The sequence below is a fragment of the Cygnus olor genome, chromosome 2 (assembly GCF_009769625.2).
Source record: "Cygnus olor isolate bCygOlo1 chromosome 2, bCygOlo1.pri.v2, whole genome shotgun sequence".
Taxonomy (NCBI): domain Eukaryota; kingdom Metazoa; phylum Chordata; class Aves; order Anseriformes; family Anatidae; genus Cygnus; species Cygnus olor.
The window spans coordinates 52600637-52622961 of record NC_049170.1 but is presented as its reverse complement, the minus strand read 5'-3'; the positions used below and the strand labels follow the sequence as shown (position 1 = coordinate 52622961).

Below are 22325 nucleotides of genomic sequence, written 5' to 3'. Positions count from 1 at the left end.
TCATTGAGGATGTGCAGTTTTTTGGTAATTCATTTATTAAATTACCAAATTATTAGATACTGCACATGTGCAGTAGAATTTTTTTAAACTATTGTTTTTAACAAATACAATTTCTCTTACGGCACATGCAAGAATATTTTATTTTCTTAAAAGAAGTTATAGGAAAAAAATGTCTTGCCAAAGAAAAAGGGAGAAAAAGTTACTTGAAGTTCAATCTCCTGACTAGCTGACCAAACTGATATGTTCATTTCTACCGGAATTCAGAGTATCACTATCTAACCGAAGACTGAATTAGAAACAATTATCTTTTGTTATTCCATCTCTAATTCCATTACAGCGCGTGCTACAAAACCTGACGAAAATCTCTCCACTACTCAGGCACACAAAGGAACCATGCTGATCGACTACACCTGCCTGCACACAAGTCAGACAGTCAGACAACAAAAGGTAGGAAAAAAAAGACCTTCAAAACGCAAAGATTACCCTAGCCCAGACACCTAACCAAAAGTCCTTAATAACATTTAAGGGATTAACCATCTTTCCATGACTCATCACATCATGTATCAACATGTAACCTGGGGTGTTCCTTCAAAAAAAAAATCCCCACAAAACAGCCAAAAAAAGTCATAGCCCCCCCCTCCCCCCAACTTTTCCATCCATGACTATCAAGGTGTTGCAAAGAGCACAACGCCACCACAACAGTGAGGGCACCTCCTGTACGCTTCCAGGCTCAGAAGCCCATAGACTAAAAATGACATTGCACACCTGACTAAAAATTTCTCATATATTCAATTGAAGTGTAGGTGCCAAGTCTTATTAGTGCGCACAGAAATTCTAGGTAGCTCAAAGGACAAATGAGGGTTAATATTCTACCACTGATAAAGTGCGTATCCCATATTAAGGAGCTGCGCACAGGTGATTTATAAATACAGGTGGTTTCCATTTTTATCTACTGTACTGGGTCTGGCTGGGATGGAGTTAACTTTCCCCGCAGCGGCCCGCACAGTGCTGTGCTATGCACGTGTAGCTAGAACAGCACTGGTATCACACCAGTGTTGTGTCTGCTGCTGAGCCCTGCCGGCACAGCTTCAAGACCCCCTCCAACAACCCCCCATCCTCCCAAACAACCGCTATGCGTACTGAGGCCCTGCTTCCTAGGGCGCAGCCGAATGTCGCTCGTCGATGGGAAGTAGAGAATAACAGCGTTCTCTTTTCACTTCCATGCAGCCTTTCCCTGTTGTTTTTCCCCTTTAATTAAACTATCCTGATCTCAAAACCTGAGCCTCCACACACGCACACACCAATGTATTGTACTGCCTTCCCCAACCTCCCCTCCTCTGAGGAAGGGGAGCGAGAGCATGGTGTGGAGGAGCTGGAGTTCAGTTGGCTGTTGGTGCAAAACCACCACATTCACGTATATTGTACAGAAGTATATATTGTGTAGAAGTTTTTCTTTTATAAGCTATTGTTTCAGTATGAGTTTAACACAGAACTTTCAGAGGTTTTGTGAGGCTTCACAAGCTCATTCTGCAGGTCAATCTTCTGCTCTCTTTAAAGGCTGAGGAAAAAAGCACGAACATTGCTAATGGAAATAACACTGAACTAGCAACAGAACTTTTAGAAATTCTACCATGCTTTCATGCCCAGTTTTCTTAATGATGTGAAATCCTCTTGTGAATGGTCATTAACGTTATCTTCTTTCTCGCCTACCTATTTCCTAACAAAGTCTCCTGATACTGTTCATAATCCCTAATGCTCTCTTCCATCCGTCTACGGCTTCCAAAAAGCAGAACTTCTCTCAGAGCAGTCAACTCTTTTCTGCCTGTACAGCTTTCCAGACTCCCAAGTCATTTCTGATCTTTTCTTTATCATTTCTGATCATTATATTTTAGTAAACTGTACAGTCCAAATACACAAGGCAGGCAAACATCAAAGAAAAAGTTATTGTTAAAAGGTGGTCCTAGTTCATAGGCATGGACAACAACAAAAAAGGAAAGGTTAATTAACCATCTTATTTGATAATTGCAGCCTAGATTATTGTAGTACATATATTTAATTTTACTACTTGTACTCAGTAATTGAGTACTCTTGCACTGAAATTCTGCCTACTGTCTTATTTAAATATGCATATCAAATTCTCAGCACCACTAATTCACTAATATTCTGAGAGCAGAGACCTACGAATATGAAAAGCATCAAAATTCAGTTCAAATCTTCTGCTTTCTACAAACTCCTTTATTTACATCCATCAGTTTCCTTTATTATTTCATTTATGAAACTGTCTATTTGCAACTCCAAGCAGATCGATTATCTTGTGCATGGGCTTCCGCTCATAACTCCTTCATATTGCTCAGGTTTCTGCTCCTTGTGTTTCCCCCCCCCCCCCCAATATCATTACTGTAATTCAGTCACTCATTCAGTAATTGTGCCACACTGTCCACAGTAGGAATCTCTATGGAAGACCAGTAATTCCAATGACTTGCTTTATCACTTTAGGAAACTTCCAAAAATAGTTTTTCTATAGCTCCAATTTCCCATTGAGTATCAAACAGTTTAAGAATATAATGTGCTGCACCATTTGTGCGGAATATTATAATCCATGGCTGAATTATAAAAAGTCAAACCCAGCCCTACAAATATGCATGATTACTGAACTATGTATACTACAACACAGGATTTTTGTATTTCTGAGGCATTTCTGTAAAGCACATAACAGTAATCATGAATGCTTATTTTCTATTTCCTCAGTATAATCATGATAATACAAGTCTAAAATGTCTCATCATGATACATCTCCATTATAGGCAATAGCTTTCATATTTATCTTTAAATCTATTGAGAAAACTTTTTTTTCCAGATTTTTTGTTTAATTTAAACATGCTAAACGATTTTGGGACATATGAAGAATAACTTGAGACGAAAAAGATAGGTATCAGTATTAACGTTTTTGTACTCGTTGATATTCTGGCAAACAGTCAAAGAAATTCGTTCACTGACCTTTAAGTTCTATGAACCATATGGTAAACTACTTGAAGCCAGGGTTTGACCTGGGTTTGTTTGTCGGAGTTCAAAATATAAACAGTTAAGCAGGAAAATGGTAATGAAAATGTTAACATCCCCTTCAGAGAAGTGACTTACCAGTTACATCCACTTTTGAAATGTTAAGAAACACTATCACACAGCATAAGCAGGTTAATGAAAAAGATGAGTAAAAAACATAACAGTAATAATGAAAACACAGAAATCAGAAAAACAAAGAGGTCTAGAAACTAAACGTTTTACTTGCCAGTTAACGACTACCTACTCTGGAATACAAACAAACCTGCTTCCCACGAAGAGAAGCATGTCTTTTAAAGGAAAAAAAAAATAAGCAAAACTGATTACCTGGCTTCTACAAAGAACCACAGGAATTGTTGCAGAAAATGAAATAGAAACAAAGTAAGAGGAATGAAAACCTCGGGACTACCTCAACTACCAAAGGATAGAAAGCCAAAATTACAACATTAAGTATTCTGATTGGGAGGAAGGCTCCTTTACAGACAGGCCTGACAAATTTAAAGATTCAACACTATGCAAACCTAGTGCTCAATGCATAAAGTGCCTTCAAAGAATATTTCCTTCATAGATATTATCTCTGCATAATTTATTATATGTTGCATAGTAATGGTCGTAAACAGCCATTAACTTTCTGTATCTCAATACTTTTAATAAGCTTAGACTTAACCAAGTTACCAAGAATCAGCTGAGCCACAGTAGCTGCACAGAGCAGTTGCAAGGCAGCAAAGTTTTCCTGGCTCACAGATACTTAAAGCTCGCATTGCTCACACAACTGTAAAAGAAAATTCAACCTAAAGCAACAATTTAACATAGTTTGTACATTGCTACTTGTTCCTTTTGTCAACTTTACGTTTTAAGTTAAAAATTGATGCACAAAATAGCTTGGAGGCCCAGGCTTCCTTACAGTCACGTGTAAATTAAAAAGCTACACCTACAGAATCAAGGTTAGCTGGCATCTATTAAAAAATAAGTTCTTATACCCATTTTATACTCATTACTATTAACATTTTGCAATAAGAGTCACAAAAAAAACCCAACAGCCACTTATTGGGTGGATAGCAGATGCATGCCTACCAGAGAAGTCTCCTGAAGCAATCTGTGAACTGCATTCATTCATGAGAGAATATAGTATTTTACCTCTGCAGGTGGCCTGGAAAAGAACTACAATGGAGTATGTTCTCCTTCATACTTTTCCAATGTACTCAGAGGAGCTGCACAATGAAAGGATTGTCATTTCTTTACTGCTTTGACCAACTACTTTAAGTGCTTTGCAATGCTGTACTTCACATTTATTGGTTGTGCGAAGGATATTCTGCTACCTAAGGTATAAATTATTTGGAAAATTTTGAATGTGTTTATTTGTTGAATTCCAGCACTCACTCACGCATTGATCTGAACTCTAATGCTCAACGTGAAAAGCCATCCACAATACAACTTTCTTCCTCAGGAACAGAACTTCAGGTCTGATCTGCCATATGAAAAATTAGACTAGAAGAGATATTAAATAACCTTCATTTTCAAAAAAGAAAGCTCACCCATCATAATCTGATTTGTCTCATTAATTACTTGTAATTGAGTGTATCTTTACTGTTCTATGAAGACAGCTGGAACAGTTTGTTCAAGGAGTGGGGAACACAATGAAAAGTGTCCTATCAGCACGAACATGCTCAGAGCTGACCATTCTCATCTGCCTTGGAGTTTGCCAGAGAACCGAGTGCTCAGAAACTCTGAAAAGACAACTCTAGAAAAGGGACAGAAAATGTGCTATTTGATGTCTCCCCTTCAAAAACATTAAGTCAAATATTAAAAAGAAGAAGAAAGGAATCTCCTGCTTTTATAAATCAAAACTTGTACACAGCCTAGAGAGACCTCTGTTTAACTTGCTACATTTGAGCGCTAAAATCCTCAGAACTATGAATTTATCAGCTCTGAGAAGGATTTAATATTTTTCAGCCTTTGATACCAAAGCCAACATAAGGAAAAGCATTAAAAACTTATTTGAATTTTCAACTCGAGCCTATCCCACTCCCTAAAAAGCCAGCATTTCGCACAAGGATGCCCAGCCGACCTACTACAACTCCTTTCACATGCTGCACCTGCTGCACCAAACCTCTGCTCATCAATTTACCCCACGTATTGCTCTGCATAAAGACACAGTAATATACTTGAAACAGTCACCAAGCAGATTAACTTAAAGATAGTTTTGCTTTGGAAATGTGACTACCTGAGGCCAGCCTCTTCTCTCCCCACAGAGCTTGCCCAGTGACTTTGCACTGACACGTTGCCTTTGGTAGCAAAGTAACAGCTTTGAGTATGAGAAAAGTAAAGGGAAAGGTTGGCAGATCTACTGCTTCCTAACTCACCAACAAGCATTAAGATGTAAGAGATGCAGCAATGGACAACACAGACACAGCTTATTGACAACTGGAAATAAGGAGATGTAGAATCTGGCCTCTAGAATTCCAGATGACTTATTAAAAACATGATTTTGCATCTTTCCGTATCTTAGTGTAGTTTAAGGGCAACAGAAATATATAGACAATATGCAGAGAATTCATAATTATATATACACACACATACAGACAGAGATAACACATAATACATACAAACTAAGCAATTTTGCTACCAAATTCCAGAGAGAGTTTGGTCAAAGACTGCCAATGATCATAATCATCGTCCCAAATTGCCTTGCTACACTATGCAACTCTGACACGTACTGATAGCAGACTTCATCACCCAGGAATCTTTACAGAATACACAAGTGGAGACATCCTGAACTCTGACTAGCAGCCTGCACAGCGTACCAGTGTCAGAAAGTAGTTGTTTCCTTAACAAAAAATTTGTTTCTCTCCAGACATCCTTCTACAATTAAAACACATGTCCAAGCAACATGCAGTATTCTCAATGGAGTTTTATTCAAATAGCCCGAAGTTCATGTGCAGCTCAAGTATTTTAAAAATACGACTATTCTTTCCTGAAGAACTTCTCCTTTTTTTCCACCCCCCAAAGTCTTCCTTGAATCTTTTTCTCCCTCCTTGGCTTGCAGCCAACAGCATTTATTCCCTCAAAGAGTTTTCTGAGCTGTGATCTCAGACTGCAGAACCAGGTTTACATCCACAATTCATTTTACGAACATTTGTTTACAGAGAGCAGAACTCTACTGTATTATTATAGTGAAAGGTATAATTTGTTTGAAATATCTTCCTTCCACTATTACCTGTGAGAATTTTATCCATGTTCCAGGCTTATTGTGTAGACAAAAAGCAGGTACTTATTAGCTCCAGGCACAAAACAAAGCAAAAACTGATGAAAAGACAAGCTAGCTTCTAAAAATAGAGAGGGAGCATGGACACTTTCACGTGGTGGAGAGCGCCTGACCAGGTACCAAACACGTACACAGCCCCGCCTGGATATGGTGCTGGCAGGGTACGGTGAGCAAAGGAGTGCTCTGAGGGGATGGGGGAGAGTTTCAGAACAGTCCCCATCCCCCTGCAGATTCGCTAGGGTCTAGCCGAGCATTTTAGCTCCAGATCTGCAGCAGTGTGCAGAACACACACATCTGTGTTTCAGAAAAAAAAAAAAAAAACAAAGATTGTTTTTCACTAAGATTTGTCTTCATGCAGCAGAAAAAAAAAATCTAAATTAGAAAGCACGATCATGTTACAATAAAATCAACCTAACAGCCCTGACAAGTTTCAGAACAGGAGGGATATATTAAGCTATTCATACACAGAAACACAAAGCAGGTGATAACAGCAGAAAAAAACACTGTCAGTGAGCACTATGAGATAAGTTACTAGTAGAGGAAGCAAAGCACAGAAAGAGAGCTGAGACACAAGCAACACACTTGCTGCTGTACCAACTACAGAAGACTAAAGGTAATCAAAGCTTCCGATTTAGAATAAAAAGCACAGTGCTGCTGGGACTTGCTAACAGCACTCAATCTTTTAACTTGAAAATGCCATCATTTCTGGAGATTTTAAATAATGTATTTAAAGAGCATGGGAGAATGAAGGTAGCAGGTCAAGAAGACGAAAAGTAGATGAAAGAGTAAAATTGACAAGAACGGAGAAAGGCACAAACTTATCTATGGACAAGCTTGCACAGAAGTGATGAGGTTTACCATAAAGATTAGCTGCATACATTTAAAGAGCCTGAATGCTGATGTGTCAGCCTTGGAAACTGGCCCCAGCCAGCTGCTTGCTAACCCAGAGACCAAAGGACACCATGGCCCATGCTGGCATCTATTCAGAGTCAGGTCAGGACAGAGATCTGAGTTTCTGCATAGGGATATGAAGTGTGCACAAATGATCCTGTACTGCCGTAACACGATAGAAGTTATCTTTCACAGAGCAGTTAGGGAAAAAAAATATATCCTTTCCTGTCCAGTGCTGTTCCAGGTACTACCAACAGCCCTGCTTTAAACCTAGCATTCAGCAAACTTAGTAAGGTCAATAAGCATATTTCATTTAAACTGGGAACTTTCACCCTACTTTATTGGAAAGTACACAAACTACTTTGTTTTTAATCTTTAATGAAGTACTTAAAGTTCTCTTTAAGGAGAACTTGTCGATACACTTGAATGTCAATACACACCTCCACAGTCCCACTGAGTCCCATCTGCACTGCGATCTGCAGTCAGCTCTACAACTCCTGCTCCATGCCCGACAACGGGAAAGCCCAGCTAACAGAGGGCACGCTAGGCAGAGCATTGCGGGCACACCCCAAGGCCAAATCAATGCTCATTACCTGAGCACGTGCTCTTTCTGCAAAACAGACTAGTAAAACGGTAGCAGAGGCCCACAGCCACCTACTTTTGGCCCTGTCCTACCCCAGCATTGCTTTTGACTGCACCATTGCCACCTCCTCTCATCTCTGAGCTGAGAGGGACAGGCAGGACCAGCCGGTACGGCAGGGTATGGGCAGGCCAGCAGAGCCCTCCTGGATGGAAGCTGCCATCGCCCGCAGCTGCCAGGTACTTGCTGTGAGCACCCAGGCTGCAGGTGTCCAGGGCTGAGGCCGTGCAGGAGGAGGTGAGGCCCTGCAAAACTCCCCATTTAGCATCCCACCACACCAAAACGCAGTCCTGCTTCAGGAGCTGCGACTTACCTCATTACCTCTGCCATAAATAAACCCCAGCCTCAGTGATCTACCCAGAGATCTGCCTGCAGAGTGGCTAGAGGTAAACAGTCTAGAACAAATGAAGTAGAAATACATGCAGTCTCTCAAAAATGTATAAAAGTCTTTAAAGGAGAACGAGAAGTCATATTAAGGAAGACGACTCAGAATAAGTAGGTCAGTTCAAAATACTGTGTACCCTTTCATACGGCTTTCCACAAGTTTCTGAACTCCGATAAGCACTCCTTTACTTAGTGATCTGAGAAGGCAAATACTACCAGGGTCAGCAGTTTGGGGTTAGTTATACCAGGATGAGAAAGGGAAGAAGCAAAGTAGGTATGCGGCAAAACTGCAAACATATTTCAGGCTTGACAAATAAAGAATTGAATTCAAAATTGTTCAAATGAAAGTTATCGCATGAATTTTCAAGCATAGCTTTCCCCCTTTGAACATCATCACTAATAAAGTCAGCAGCAGCACTCCATTTTCAGCAATTTTCAACGTAATAAGGATACAGCTGCCTCCTTTTTGCTTAAATAGCTGTTCTACTTCAGAAATGGATAGAGGTTCTGGTGTCTGATTAGTAACTCCAGACCAGTTCAATTTATTTTGATCTACGCCTGCAACCTGAGACATGAAAGTAAAAGAGCAGGACTAGAAAGATATGCTACAGGAGAAGCTGCAGCTAAGGCAAGCATCCCACTTCAAAGGCCCTTAGATTAACAGCACTGAAGCAAAGAACTGATGTGCCTCATATGGAAAAACAGTTGAAGGGAGGGGAAAAAAAGTAGTAAAAGTATTTTTAAAGGAATCAAGAACATGCCCCTTTAGCCCTTTAAGAGCAAAACAACAAAGCACAGTGTCCTTTTCTTTCTCCATTTATAAGAAAAGTTCTGTAGCACATCTACAACACACCATCTATTTTGGATATGAAAAAGAACAATAATTATAAAAAATGTTTCAAGTGCATAGTTTTCCACTCCTATTTGGAAAAAAAAAGTTTTCTAGTCTAATCAAACACTCCCCTTGAGCTTACTCAACTCTGACAATGCTCATTTTCCCACATAACAACTGCATGTTATCACTAACGTTGCTATTTTCTTTCGATTATACACGCTGCTGACGAAGTACTCCTCCCTCAAAACTCAGCTCTGCAATTCCGTATTATAAAATCTCATTACAAGTCTACAAAGAGATGGCATTTACTTTTTTTTTTTGTAATGACTACAAAGGCAGACAGGCAAGAGGTCACTTATGTGAATACCTTTTCCGAACCACAACAAAGATTCAGCTACCTTCAAAAAAGTGCAGGAATTTCAAATTCCACTTTTAGGACTGAGGGAGTTGTTCTGCAACACCCTTCTTTACAACAGATGACAGATTAAGATTGAGCTGCCTTGGAGAGATTTTATAAAACTCATTTTAAACACATTGGTCATGCGAGTGACAGAGTGTTTCCAAAGCATATTTGAGTGTCTTGCACATGAGCCACGAATTTCTGCCTTATTCAAGTAAATTCTCAAATAGCAATCAATAACATGGGTCAGAGCACGCAGCAGAAGAAACGCAGCTCAGAAGACACGTGAGAATCGCACAACACTAAGGGCATTCAGCCAGCAAATCTGCATTTCTGGATCTGGATCTGCATTTCTGCGTTTAAACTAGCACAGAGTTGCAAGATGTCATTCTGTAATGATCAGCTGATACCAAAATTTCAAATGAAGTAACACCGCGTCCCTTGAAGCACATGCAAAGCTTCTATCTGTGAGCACAGAAGGCAGTAAGGAGAGATCACACTTTCACTGTTTCTGAAAAAAGCTTCCCTCCCAGAGCCACGTTCGCATCTGCAAAGCAAACTCCAAAAGCTATTTTAGAGGATGCAGCCTACCCTAAAGAATGGCTAGACAAAAGAGGAGAGATTAGACTGATGTCTATCTAGGCTCAGCACTCATCTTCTGTGCCCCGCTGAGCATTTTAAAACAGAACTGGCACAGGCTAACTTCGAACTTTTACTATGGGGGAGTCGGACATTCCCTTCCTTTGATATGCTGCTTCTGACAATAAAAAGGAATCAAGATGTGGAGCTGGGATGCTGAGAGGAACACAACATCTACTGAATTTATTAAAAAAAAAAGTAATCAATGTAAGGTCTCCTTCAATGGAGTGGTAAGACAACACTCGAGTGCTACATCCTCAAAGACACTTTCACTATCTTAGATGGACATATGAGCACTTACTTCATAGCCAATTTCTGCAGACTCTCAGACGTGAAGGACATTTAATTAACAGTAAATAAAAAAACAGTGTTAAAATGCATGTTACAAATATACACTGAAAATTAGGAATACAACACAAACTTAGCTACAATGTTATAAACACCTCACTAAAAATACAAAGGACTTGGAAGCTCCTGACAAGCTCAGTACATGGTAAGCTCTGTCCTGTGTTCAATGGCCTGTTTACAAGAACTGACTTTCCTTTTTGTTTGCAACTTGGATCTCAACCAGAACACACACGAATAACGTAGCATTTCCTCGCAGAATGCCAGTTTCTCGTACATACTTTCAGCAGGATAGGAGAAAGCTCACAGGATACTTTTGTTTTGGCCTGGCTTCCCCCAATATGTACTTTGTGGAGTTTGTAATATTGTCAGGCACCCAGTTCTGTACCTCTCACCCGCCTCTCGTTATCCTTCCAGTCCTGCTCCCCAAGTATCCTTTCCCTCTATTCTGCTGTGTCAGCAGCCAGTTTGTTAAGGAGCTGTCTTTTGCACTTTCTAATGTTTCAGTTTCCATGCAGATACTGAAGCAGCATTTCTCAAGGACACTCCAACCAAGAATACAGGTACAACTGAGGCTTACTTACACCAGAAGAATGTCAACTATCCAAAACTTTCTCCTTTTTAAATTTAACAGGCATTAAAGAAAAGGCCAGATTGTTTTCTAGACAGTTTGTTCCAGAATTGCATATCCACCATGGTCAGGGTAAGAAGCTCTGAAATGGCAAAACCTGAGTAGTAGGATGATGATCTACAACAGACTTCTGACAAAGCTTCCAGAAGCACTTTTTTATACCAATACAGTGCAAAATGCGAGAGATCACAAACGGTTTCTGCTCTTTTACTCTATTATATAATTGCAAACTAACCAAACTCAACTACTATTTGCTGAGCATTCAGAGGATACGTGAGTAATATATTAAGCTCTTCAACTGCACGCACCAAATAAAGGAACATTTCTTTATTTTACCAAAAGACCAATTTCTGTTTCAGCCTGATTTCATTAGATGAAGTTATGTGAAAACATATATCAAGTCTAAAGGAAATTCAGGAACATCTCAAAATAGGGAATGACGACATGGCATGACAGAAAGGAAACAAAAACTGTATCAAAATGCTCAGGACTTGCATCATTCACAGAGGGGACACTACCGAACCAACACAAGTCTGGAGCACTGCAAACTTACATCACACTGTATACGTAAAAGACTCACATCAACAGATACTGACAAAAACTTTCCAAAGCAGACCAGGATGCTTCTCATTCAGGGCCATACAGTGGCTTCGCCAATAGAAAACTTCCACCAGTTCCACTGAAACGCTCCATTGGCTTATCTTCAGGAAAAGCTCAGCTACTGTAAAACAAGCCTTGGCTTTTGAATCACAAAGCAAAAGTGAATTTGAAGTAAAAATTCAACAAAATAAGAACTAGGAAGTATTAAAAATCACACAGCAACCGGTGCTGATCACTATACAAATCCATTCATTTTGCAGATAAAACCTTCCCTTCCATCACAGCCAGTCCTTTAACCTTCAATTCTGAAGGAATCAAATTCGTGAAAGACTTTCTCAGCTACCCTGCACATGATTTGATTTTAATCAGTCAGACAAAAAGTGGAAACCACATGGGAAGCAGTATCAAGTACTCCAGTTTCTTATCAAAGATCTGCTGTTCCTTGTCATCATACAAGAAATATTAAGCAAAACAGACAGCTCCACATACATATACTTAGTACTACAAGAACTATTCCAGTGTCTGAAGAGACAGATGCAGAATTTTGAAGCCCTATGCTAGAAGAAGAAAATTTAATCTCACTGGAGGCTTTTGAATGCTGCTTATTTAGGATTGATGTTTGTGTATAAAAAGAGATGGCAGAACAATAAACTAGAACTACAAGCTCAATAAACAGGATATCATGCACACTTTTTATCGTTTCATCCGCAAGTCTAAAATGTTCTCTAGAACAACAAATTTTAAGGAAAAATATTTAAATGCTGACAGTTTCAGCAATCTGTTTTTAATATAAAGCACATTACTTGGACAACAGCATACAACGTCTTATGAAGTTCCCAATTAACAATGCATCCTGGTAGTTTTTAACGTATTGAACGCTATCTTCATAAACATACGCAGAGATAAGCATGCCATTCCAGCCACAGCAGCTGCTTTGATTCATGTTTTTGAAATGCCTACAATTCTTGGAATATACACACACTGCAAAAAGAAGATGCGGTGACGCCACAAATCTCAGGATAACCAGCACCAGCCTACTAGCTCTGCTGCTCCTAAACATGACCAGGCAGCAACATGGGCTCGGTGGGAGCTAGCTCACAGAACAGAGACCACAAGTATCTTCCCTGTTGCTAGTGAACAATAAGCCTCTGCTGTATCTTCAGCGTCATCATTAACTGTGAAGCTTACCATACACTTACCAGAAGCATACAGAAATGTTTCGGACACCTTTTCACTGCTAGGCTGATACACCTCAAAACAGGTACAGTACAATTAATAAACGCCAAAATATATGCATGGCTTAATCTGTCAAAAGATTAGTTGAGGTATAAGTCTTTGTCCTGAGCTGTAACACTCAAATATCAAATAAGTGACTCCAGGATAATAAATTATTAGTGACTAGGGGCTAATGACATACGATACCCCTATGTGAAACAAGAGCACATTTAGGTTACCTTCTAGAGGAAAAGTTACACCTCACAAGTCACTAACTTAACACCTGAGGAAGATGTAGCTGTATTTGGTAAGCACGTACATGCCTGAGGATGTCTCTGCTTAGGATATAACAAAACACCAAATAAAGGTTGAGGCTGATGACTAGGAATTTATTAGTTCAGGAAATGGCTATGAATTTCATTAGACTGATGACCAAGGGCTGCTTTTTCTTTAAAAAATGACAGCTGACTTTTAATCTAAAATAAAACCATAACTGTAGAAGTTAATTAGCACTAACCAGCACAACAAGCCATTCATTCACTTTTCTCCAAAACAGTAAATGAAATGAAGGGACACCCTCCCATGGAATTAAAAACAGCTTATCTAACTCCTACTGTTCACCAGCACAGATAATCTTGGGCTTATGTCACTGATATGTGACCCCTGTCACCAATGCATTTTTCTGATTGAAAATTTACCGTATGAAGGTCAATCTGCTTGTTGAGTGCTTCCTGAGTTCCTCCCTCAGCTCCCAGACATTGTCCAGCACACACCATAGAAGGATCATGAAGATATTACACAAGAAGCTCAAGCTCCAGCAAACTTCAAACTCTGATGCCCAATTTCCTATCAACATCGAGAGTCACATACTGATGGAACAAGCTCATATGCCTTCAACTGTCTCTTGTAAAAAGAGACACAGCAGCATTACTTCCAGGCAACAGCACGACTGTTTTAGTTAACACGGTGCTTCAGGTCTCAAGTTAATTTGCTACCGAGTCCTGCGGTGCAAATCATTGCTCAGTAGGGGCCTTTTCTTTGCACGCTGCACTTACTGAGCACGTACAATTCACCGTCTCCAGCCGACACTTTGACACTTCCGTAGCGCCCGCTCCACACTCTGCAGTTGTTAACAGGCATCCTTACAAAACACGAGGAATTAAGCAATTGGAGAACTTATTCAGTTAAGCAACAGAATCTGCACAGCGCTGCTGCAGCAGCTGGCATTTCACTAGAGTAGGCAGTAATTGTTTCCATGAATAGACTCGCACCACGGCCAGGCCAGGCCAAATAAGCAGAGCCACCAGAGGACTTTCCCACCACTGCACACAGCCTTTCCGTGCGAGAGACATGGCAATGCAGCCGGGGGCAGCTGCCCTTCCTGCTACTCAGTTTGCCCCCAGCTTCAGAGAAATAAAGGACTTCAAACATGGTAATGTCTCAGAACCACAGCAGCGACGAGTACTTTTTGTCAGTTTAAAGATTTAGCTCTAATCTTATTACTACAAGTATCGCCACGACGGCTCCCTCGATGACAGATGCCCGCCCGTGCCTGCTGCACTGCAGGCCTGAGACAAGGAAGGAATTCACTTCGTCACCAAAAACATGTGCAAAGATTTGCAGCCCAGTGCCCTGCAGTACATAGCCCTGCACAGAACGGATGCTTGTGGGTGGTGCTTCTTTCTGGGCAGGAGTTTGGTGGAGCAGGCACTTTATTAGCACTTGCTGAAGTGCCAGTGCCACTACAATACGTTTACAACTACCACCTAACTTTAAACGTGTCAGCTACTACAATTTAAGTCTGAAACTTTACCATACGCACATTTAATAAGCAGACTAGATGCACAGAGCAAAGGTAATCTTGTATAGACGGTCTTCTTCCTTTGAAAAGAATGTATACCAAGTGGGGCAAAGGAGGTGAAACGAAAGCTTTTCCTTCAGTCCCAATCTCCCCAAAGAAAAGGGCAAACATAAACAGCTGCTCTTTTCAAATGGATTTTTTTTAAATTCGTAATTTCAATAAACAACACGTTCAAGGTGTACTGAATAGGAATCCAGATCTCAAAAACCATTTCTGGCCGCAATAATAGATAAATGCACACGTACCTGCCCCTTCTAAACACAGAAGCGAAGCGTGTGTAAAAGGCCTGCCAACCTATCTGAGAAGTCTTTTTATGGTCTACTGCATGGACATTTCTAACATCATAAAACAGACAAAATGGACATGTTCAAGGTGAACCCAGTTTTACTTAATTCTGAGTATTGCTTTTGAGTATAACTGAATAGCAGTCCAGAAGCAGGGAATGTCTACAAAGCAACGATTGCCCAAGCATGGTATTATCAAGAACAGTTTTCCTTCTCTTCAAGCGTGTTATTTCTGTTCTGAAATACTGCCAGCTACGTACTACTAGCGGCGTACCCACAGTCTCAACAGCGTCCAGTGGTAGTTTCCTCTAGCAATGCCTTTTCAAGACCAAAGCACAAGGTCCTGACAGCTGTCCGGATTTTATGGACATGGCAAGGTAACAGGTGTTCCACATACCCATGGCTCAGTCGACCTTAGAAAGAACCTAGAGCCATGCCACAAATTCATAATCCAAAACACATGGAAAATCCAAAATACGTGGGATTCAGCACACAGGAATTTGAAACCAAGTGTTAGAATGGTGGTTTCATGGAACTGCATCTAGTATCCCACCTGCGGCATGGATGAGTTACCGCAATGCAGAAACGGTTCTGAAATGACATTTGCCAGCCATACATTTTATCACTCAAACACACCTCTTCGACAAAGATTCAAAGTTAACAATTCACATCCTGCACATTGATGTCGAACAGGAAGCTAACCAAAGAGGTCAAAGTCAGATTGCTTTTACAATTTCCTCTAGACAAAGACAAAGGTTGCTGCCTGCTCTTGTTTCACCACCTAGCTCAGGTGAAAATTCAGAGTATATGCATCAAGGACACAATCTTCTTGATCATGCCTTCAGATACAGAAATAATTAGCAGTTGTCCTGTTTCAGCTTCCTGAAGTTCCAGTTTGAAACAGGGACCATTACCAGAAACGCACATCCTCTCCCTGCAACCGCGCTCCTCTCTCATCTCTGATGCTGTTCAAAGCAACATGTCAAAAAAAAAAAAAAGCATCACAGTGACCACGTGAAGGACCATCTATTAAAGAGCATTCAAAATACTGTTTTCCCCAAGGTGGGGAGGAGGCAACAGCTGCTTTCTGGAAACAAGAATTTTAGGACAAGCTAACTAGGAATAAAATCTGTGCTTTAGGTCATTATCTTGGGAAGCATCACGACCTACAAGAACTAGATAGGCCCCATACACATACCTGTTCCCAGCTATTTGTTTTACTAAAGAGCTTAAACCTACTCAAAAAAACACCACCATATATTCTGCCACTCTGAGTAATTCAAAGATACAAGAGTTTTACCTAAGTATAATTTGGCATTGGGGCTATTTGTCTGTTATCTAAGTAATGACGGCAGAAGATTGAGCAAGCAAGTCCTAAAATAGGTTTAAAAACCAAAAATAAATCAGACAAAAAAAAAAGATACTTTCTGAGCAGAGTGGACTTTAAGTTCAGCTGCACAATCTGATGATTTCTTTCTTATTTTTTGACCCAAGGCCTTTAATAAGGCAAAGTTTGCAGAAGGCTACTGTGCTTTAAGGTAATAAATTGCCCAACAGATGCCTTCTGCTTAGTCAAAACTACAGTTGAAACAGTATTGCAGTTCTACTGTCTCCGTACTTCATTATTTCTGTCAATACAAATCTTTTGTTTACTAACAACGGAAAGATCACGCCATGAACTGTAGCCAGGGAAGCAAAATAAACTTTTCAGATCCTACGTGTTTAAAAAGTGTAGCTGAAAGGCAAGGTTGGATGGAGAAAAGCCTGTTTCGGCAGTCAAAAGCACAGATGGCACCTGGCAAAACCTGATTTGTCCTACTAAAAGAATAGCATCTCTAATGTCAAGAGAAAGCTTTGACGAACCTAGAGAGGGGCGTGATATTTCCATCGTAAATAATAATTACTCAGATATTTTGAAAGACTGCCTGTAAGCTCATGCTCTAGTTATTTCATAGTTGCAATTTAATGCTGTACCTTAATGCCAACCAGATACAAACATTTATAGCATGACAGTAAGACGTATACTACTGGTTTTGAAACAATTCAAATTCCTAAGACTATTAGTTGGAATAACTATTTCAGAAAGAAGAGTACTTTGATAAAGGAAATTCAGATTCCCAGGTGAAGACCGAATAAATAAATAAATAAATAAATCACAGGGTTCCCAGAAATACAAGACATTATTTCCTTCTGGGAAGAAAGAGAAATCCATACCAATTTGGGGGGGAAAATGTATGGAAGACCAACAAGGTAACTAAAACAACACAGAAACACACTTAGGCAGACATAAAGGAAACTAATGCTACTAGTAACACTAAAACAAGGGCTAAAGGCATGAAGTGCAACAAATCAACTTAGAAAATCTTTGCCAGCACCAGAGAATATACCTGATACCAGCTAATGAAAGCTGTTTCTTTCTGAACTGTCTGCTATTCCTACAGTCAGTAAAGATTTTCCCATCTTTCAGACTCAGCTTGTTAGGTTTTACTATGTTTTGTTTTTTCTTCTTTGTTAGTTTAGAATCCTAAAACTGTTTGCCTGTAGGGAATGAAAGGCCTGCTGTTTATAAAAAGATAAAACATTTAATAACAATTACCATTTTGTAGCTGTGTTTGTTAAGGTACAGATGCTGTGTGGTCTAGCTGTTAGAAGAAGAATAGAGAAACCAGATCTAACTTACACAACACCAATACAAATTAATACAAAAGTGGAAGCTGAACAAGTGACAGCACTGTCTTAGATTTTAGGCATTTTTTGCCACTTGTAAAACTGTCATAACTTGTCTACAATCCTTCAGAAGTATCTGTAATAAAATGCAGAGACCTATTAACAGGATGCATCTGAAATTAGACCTAATTTTAAAACTCCTTATGGAATAGAAAAAAATAGTAAAATTCGATCTTCCTAAACTTAAAGTTTGCTTTTGGATGCACAGTACTTCAATAATTATAACAGATATCTAATTTTACTTTAGAAAATTCTGTCAATACATCGAAAACTACAACTAAGAACACAAAGCAAATAAAGAGCATGGTCCTGAACACCCCTCTCCCTCCCCCCCCCAACAACTACAGTTTCTCTGCTTCAGCTCAATTAAGAAAAGCAGCCCTAGAAACCAACTTTGCTTTAGAAGGCTACTTATTCTAATTCCAAAGCACAGCACAAACTTGTACTTTCATTCCTCTAGAAAAAAAGGAAATCTCCATATAAAAAGAAAAATGTAAAAGAGACTAAACAGAATATTAAAATAATGCAATATAGCACAGAAAGACCAGTTAATCAGCCAACAAGGGAAGTAATTTTTGCAATGACACGGTTGCTCTGAAAGAAAAAATCCAGTTGAGCTATATAAAAACAAGCTACACAAAGAAAACCAAAAATCCATTTGACATCTCTAACCCTGCCAAGGCACCAGTCCAAGTACAAGCAGCAACTACTCAGCAATTCAGAGCCGGTCTATATAGACATTTTATTTGGGTACACACAGAAGAAGAATAGAATTCATTCTTCATCATGAGAATTAAACTCTATCTTGACGGGAACAAATAAAACAAAAATCAACAGTTTAACACTGAAAAAAATTAAGGAACTTCACAAGGCACTAGATGGCCATTAGCCATCTCAACAGTCTACACACAATCTCTGCTATTTAGAAGGTAGCCAAACCATATTTTTGCATCAACGTGAGTTACTTCCGATCAGCATTTCCAATCCTCTCACGTCATGCAGTTGCTTCCTTCTAACACACAAGTTAAACATTCAACAGCCAGCCAAGTTCCACCCTCACAGTGGGCTGGCTGCAAGCAGGGCAGCTATCACCTGCCAACACTGCTATCAATAACGAGGTTGCACACAAGTGTCACAACTCACCCGTAAGGCTCTTGGCACACAATCAGAAGCCAATTCAAACTAGGTAAGAGAGTTTATAAATATATATATATATATATATATATATATATATATATATATTATTTTTTTTTACAGGTATTAAAGCAAGACAAACACAAAACACAATCTCTCATAAGAGTCACTGCATAGTCTCCCTGAATACCTGCAGCCAACACGCACAACGTTGCACTTTGTACCTGTCAAATCCACTCACTTTAAAGAGTCGATATTATTCTTAGTACAGCAGCGTTGCGATGGACACCATATAAGCAGTTCAATAAACGTTAGAAAAAGCATACTTCCTAAAATAGTCTCAAGAAAAACAAGATTTCCATTTTTCAGATGGGATGCTAAGACGCACAGAGGCAGCACGACTTGTAGATCGCACAAAGTCTATGAAAGGGACTGGAAACGAGCAAAGACCTTCCAAGACCCAAGCCAACACATTAGCCATAACATATGATTCTGAAGACAACGCAGGTTGGATTTAAGTTAAATTGGCATGATTACAGCTGTATTCCAGTATTTAGATTAACATGAGAGGGCCTTCACATCTTGGACATGAAAGAACAGAAAAGGTGTAGACCTTTCCTGCTGGAAAACGATAAAAGCCATGACATTGTCTTTGGAGAAAAAAATACATATCCTCATACTAATTTTCATAGCTATTACACCCTCAAAGATATTTTTAATAAAACCTTAAGTAGCAAGAATTCGTTCAGATGAAAATCTCTATAATCATGCAAATGAATTCACACTCCTTGGCATTAAAAATATTTAACAGATCAACCAAGTTGAGCTGTCAACAGGTAATCAAAGAGATAAGCAAACAACGTAACTATTCCCCTCGTGCCTCCCCGTCTTTCCCCACACTCCCTCAAAGGAAAGAAATCTTTTCCTGTTCTGATCTATTTTTACAGTCCAGTGCACTGGTATTTTGGACTATTTCCAAGGGTATTCTTTAGCGGGGCATCACAACCAGACGCCAGATTTCCAAATTATTTAAGCGTATTCTCAGACTATTCCACACAACAGCACGGGATTAATAAAGGAACTGGTAATTACCAAATACAAGTATGTTAAAACTCAGCAAACAAAAAATACCATCGCTAGGACAACATCTGAATTCTGCTTCTTGTTTCCACAAAGGTTACACCGAGTCACCAGCAGCCTGCACTTAAGGGAAATTCCTGGGAGCAGCAGCGTGCACGGTCAGTGTCCATCCATCCTTACCTAAGCGACGGCTCATTTTTTGAGCATTTACCCAGGAATTGGCTTGCAGGCTCGGGAGACCAACAGCGATCTGCACCTCCCTTTGGGCGCATCCAGATCCCCGCAGGACACAAAACTCAGGTCCGGGGGAGCCCTGTGCCCCCCGACGGCCGCCCCCTGCCCCTCGCAGACCCCGGTAGGGGGGTCAGGAGCCGGGGGGAGGGGGGGGGGGGGGCTGTCTTTTGGCCCCGCTTCTCACCTCTCTCCCTGCTTGGCGTTGGAAGGCGGCGGGTGCAGCACCGTCTGGTTCCCCTCCATCTCCACGATGCACTTGGTGTTCAGCTCCAGCTCTGCAAGGAGAGGCGGCGGGGGGATGGACGGGCGGCCGGGACGCCCCCCGACACCCCCCCGGGGGGCTGCTGCTGCCCCCCACACCCCGGGGGGTCGGGAGGGAGCCGGGGGGGGGAAGCTGAAGAGGGTGAGGGGGGGGGGAGGCGCTTGTTCATCCCCCTGGCCGCAAAGGGGGGCGCGGGGAGGAGCCGGTTACCTCTCCTGTTCATGGGCCGGACCCTGACGGCGACCTTCACCTTGGTGTCCGACATTGTTCCCCCGGGGGGCGGCGGGCGGGCGGGCGGCCCCCCTCAGCGGCACCTCGCAGCCGGGCAGCGCCGCGCACAGCGACCCCGCGCAGCGCCAGCGTCCATGCCGGGGGAGGGAGGAGGAGGAGGAGGGGAGGAGGAGGGAAGAAGGAGGAGGAGGGCCCGGCGGCGGCGGCGGCGCAGCCCCACAGCCGCCTCCCCGCTCAGCCGCGGCCGGCCCCGGCCCTCAGCGAGCCCCCCGCCGCCATTTTCCGCCGCCTCCCGCCCGCAGCGGCCCCGCCGCCGGGCAGCCGCGGAAACACCCGAGCGGCTTCGGCACCGAGGGGGGGGGTGGCGGACACCCGAACGGCTTCGGCAGCCGGGGATGGGGGGGGGAGGAGGGGGTTGGCTGCCCCCCTCGGGCAGCCGCCCAGTGAGCATGCGCAACGGGGCCGCGCCTTGCAGTGGCGCTAAAAGGCGGGGAGGTGGCGCTCTGGGACACGGCGCGCATGCGCGGTGCGGGAGGGGGAAGCCGGGCGGTGCGCTTTGCCCTCACTTTGCCCGCCGTCGCTTGACGCGCGGGGGTGGGGCGCCTCAACGGGCGGCGGGCGGCCGTTGAACGGTCGGTGGGCTCTTCCCGTCTTGCTCTTGTTTTTTTTTTTAACGGCGTGCGCTCTTCAAGGGTGTGCTCGCTCCTCAGAGAAAGACGAAAGGACTCGAAAATGGGGGAGTGGGGAGCAGAAGAGTGAAAAAATGGGGAAAAAAGAGCGCCTTGAGGGCAATGAAGGGGCTGTGAGGGAGCCCGGGCAGTGCCCAGAGCCCGGCGTGAGGTGCACAGCAGAGCGGGGGGGCAGGCAGGGGGGTGTGAAGATTTATTCTGTTATCACAAAGGAACCCGGTCGTCCTACTGGCGAGCAAGTTACATGGAGTTTGGGAAAGGTCACAAGGAGGAATCCACAAACTGCCCAGAACAAAATACTGACCTCTAGGGAATTCTAGGACAAAAGATGCTCCATGATCATAAATAGAATCAGAGAATGTCTCAAGTTGAAGCCCCATCCAGCCTGGCCTTGAATACCTCCAGGGATGGGGCATCCACAGCTTCTCTGGGCAGCCTGTGCCAGTGCCTCACCACCCTCATGGTGAAGGATTTCCTTCAAACATCTAATTTAAATCTCCCCTCTTTTAGCTTAAAACCATTCCCCCTTGTCCTGTCATTATCTGAATGACCAAAAACTTGCACTCCATCCTGTTTATAATTCCCCTTTAAGTTCTGAAAGGCTGCAATGAGGTGTCCCCAGAGCCTTCTCTTCTGCAGGCAGAACATCCCCAGCTCTCTCAGCCTTTCTTCACAGGAGAGGTGCTCCAGCCCTCTGAGCACCTTCAGGGCCCTCCTCTGGACCCCCTCTGACAGCCCCACATCCTTCTTGTGCTGGGGGCCCCAGACCTGGATGCAGCACTCCAGGTGGGGCCTCACAAGGGCAGAGCAGAGGGGCACAATCACCTCCCTCCACCTGCTGTCCGCTCCTCTGTTGGTGCAGCCCGGGATGCAGTTGGCCTTCTGCGCTGCAAGGCACTGCTGGCTCATGTCGAGCTTTTG

At 42.1% G+C, this 22325-nt stretch overlaps 1 protein-coding gene across 6 annotated transcripts in view; it reads right to left on the bottom strand.

The window, feature by feature from the left end:
* KIF13A (kinesin family member 13A) overlaps positions 1 to 21012 on the bottom strand; it is a 126809-nt gene extending 105797 nt beyond the window's left edge. For 2 of the 6 annotated variants that reach the window (XM_040546377.1, XM_040546376.1), the window contains exons 1-2: positions 20695 to 20966; positions 20407 to 20497 (exon numbers count right to left, since the gene is read on the bottom strand). In XM_040546377.1, the coding sequence (XP_040402311.1) occupies positions 20407 to 20497; positions 20695 to 20749 (146 nt within the window). In that variant the 5' untranslated portion in view covers positions 20750 to 20966. Of the gene's footprint in view, positions 1 to 20406; positions 20498 to 20694 lie in introns of those variants that run through there. The other 4 variants (XM_040546375.1, XM_040546380.1, XM_040546381.1 and 1 more) reach the window with 4 other exon arrangements.
* Between the last annotated feature and the right edge of the window lie 1313 nt (positions 21013 to 22325).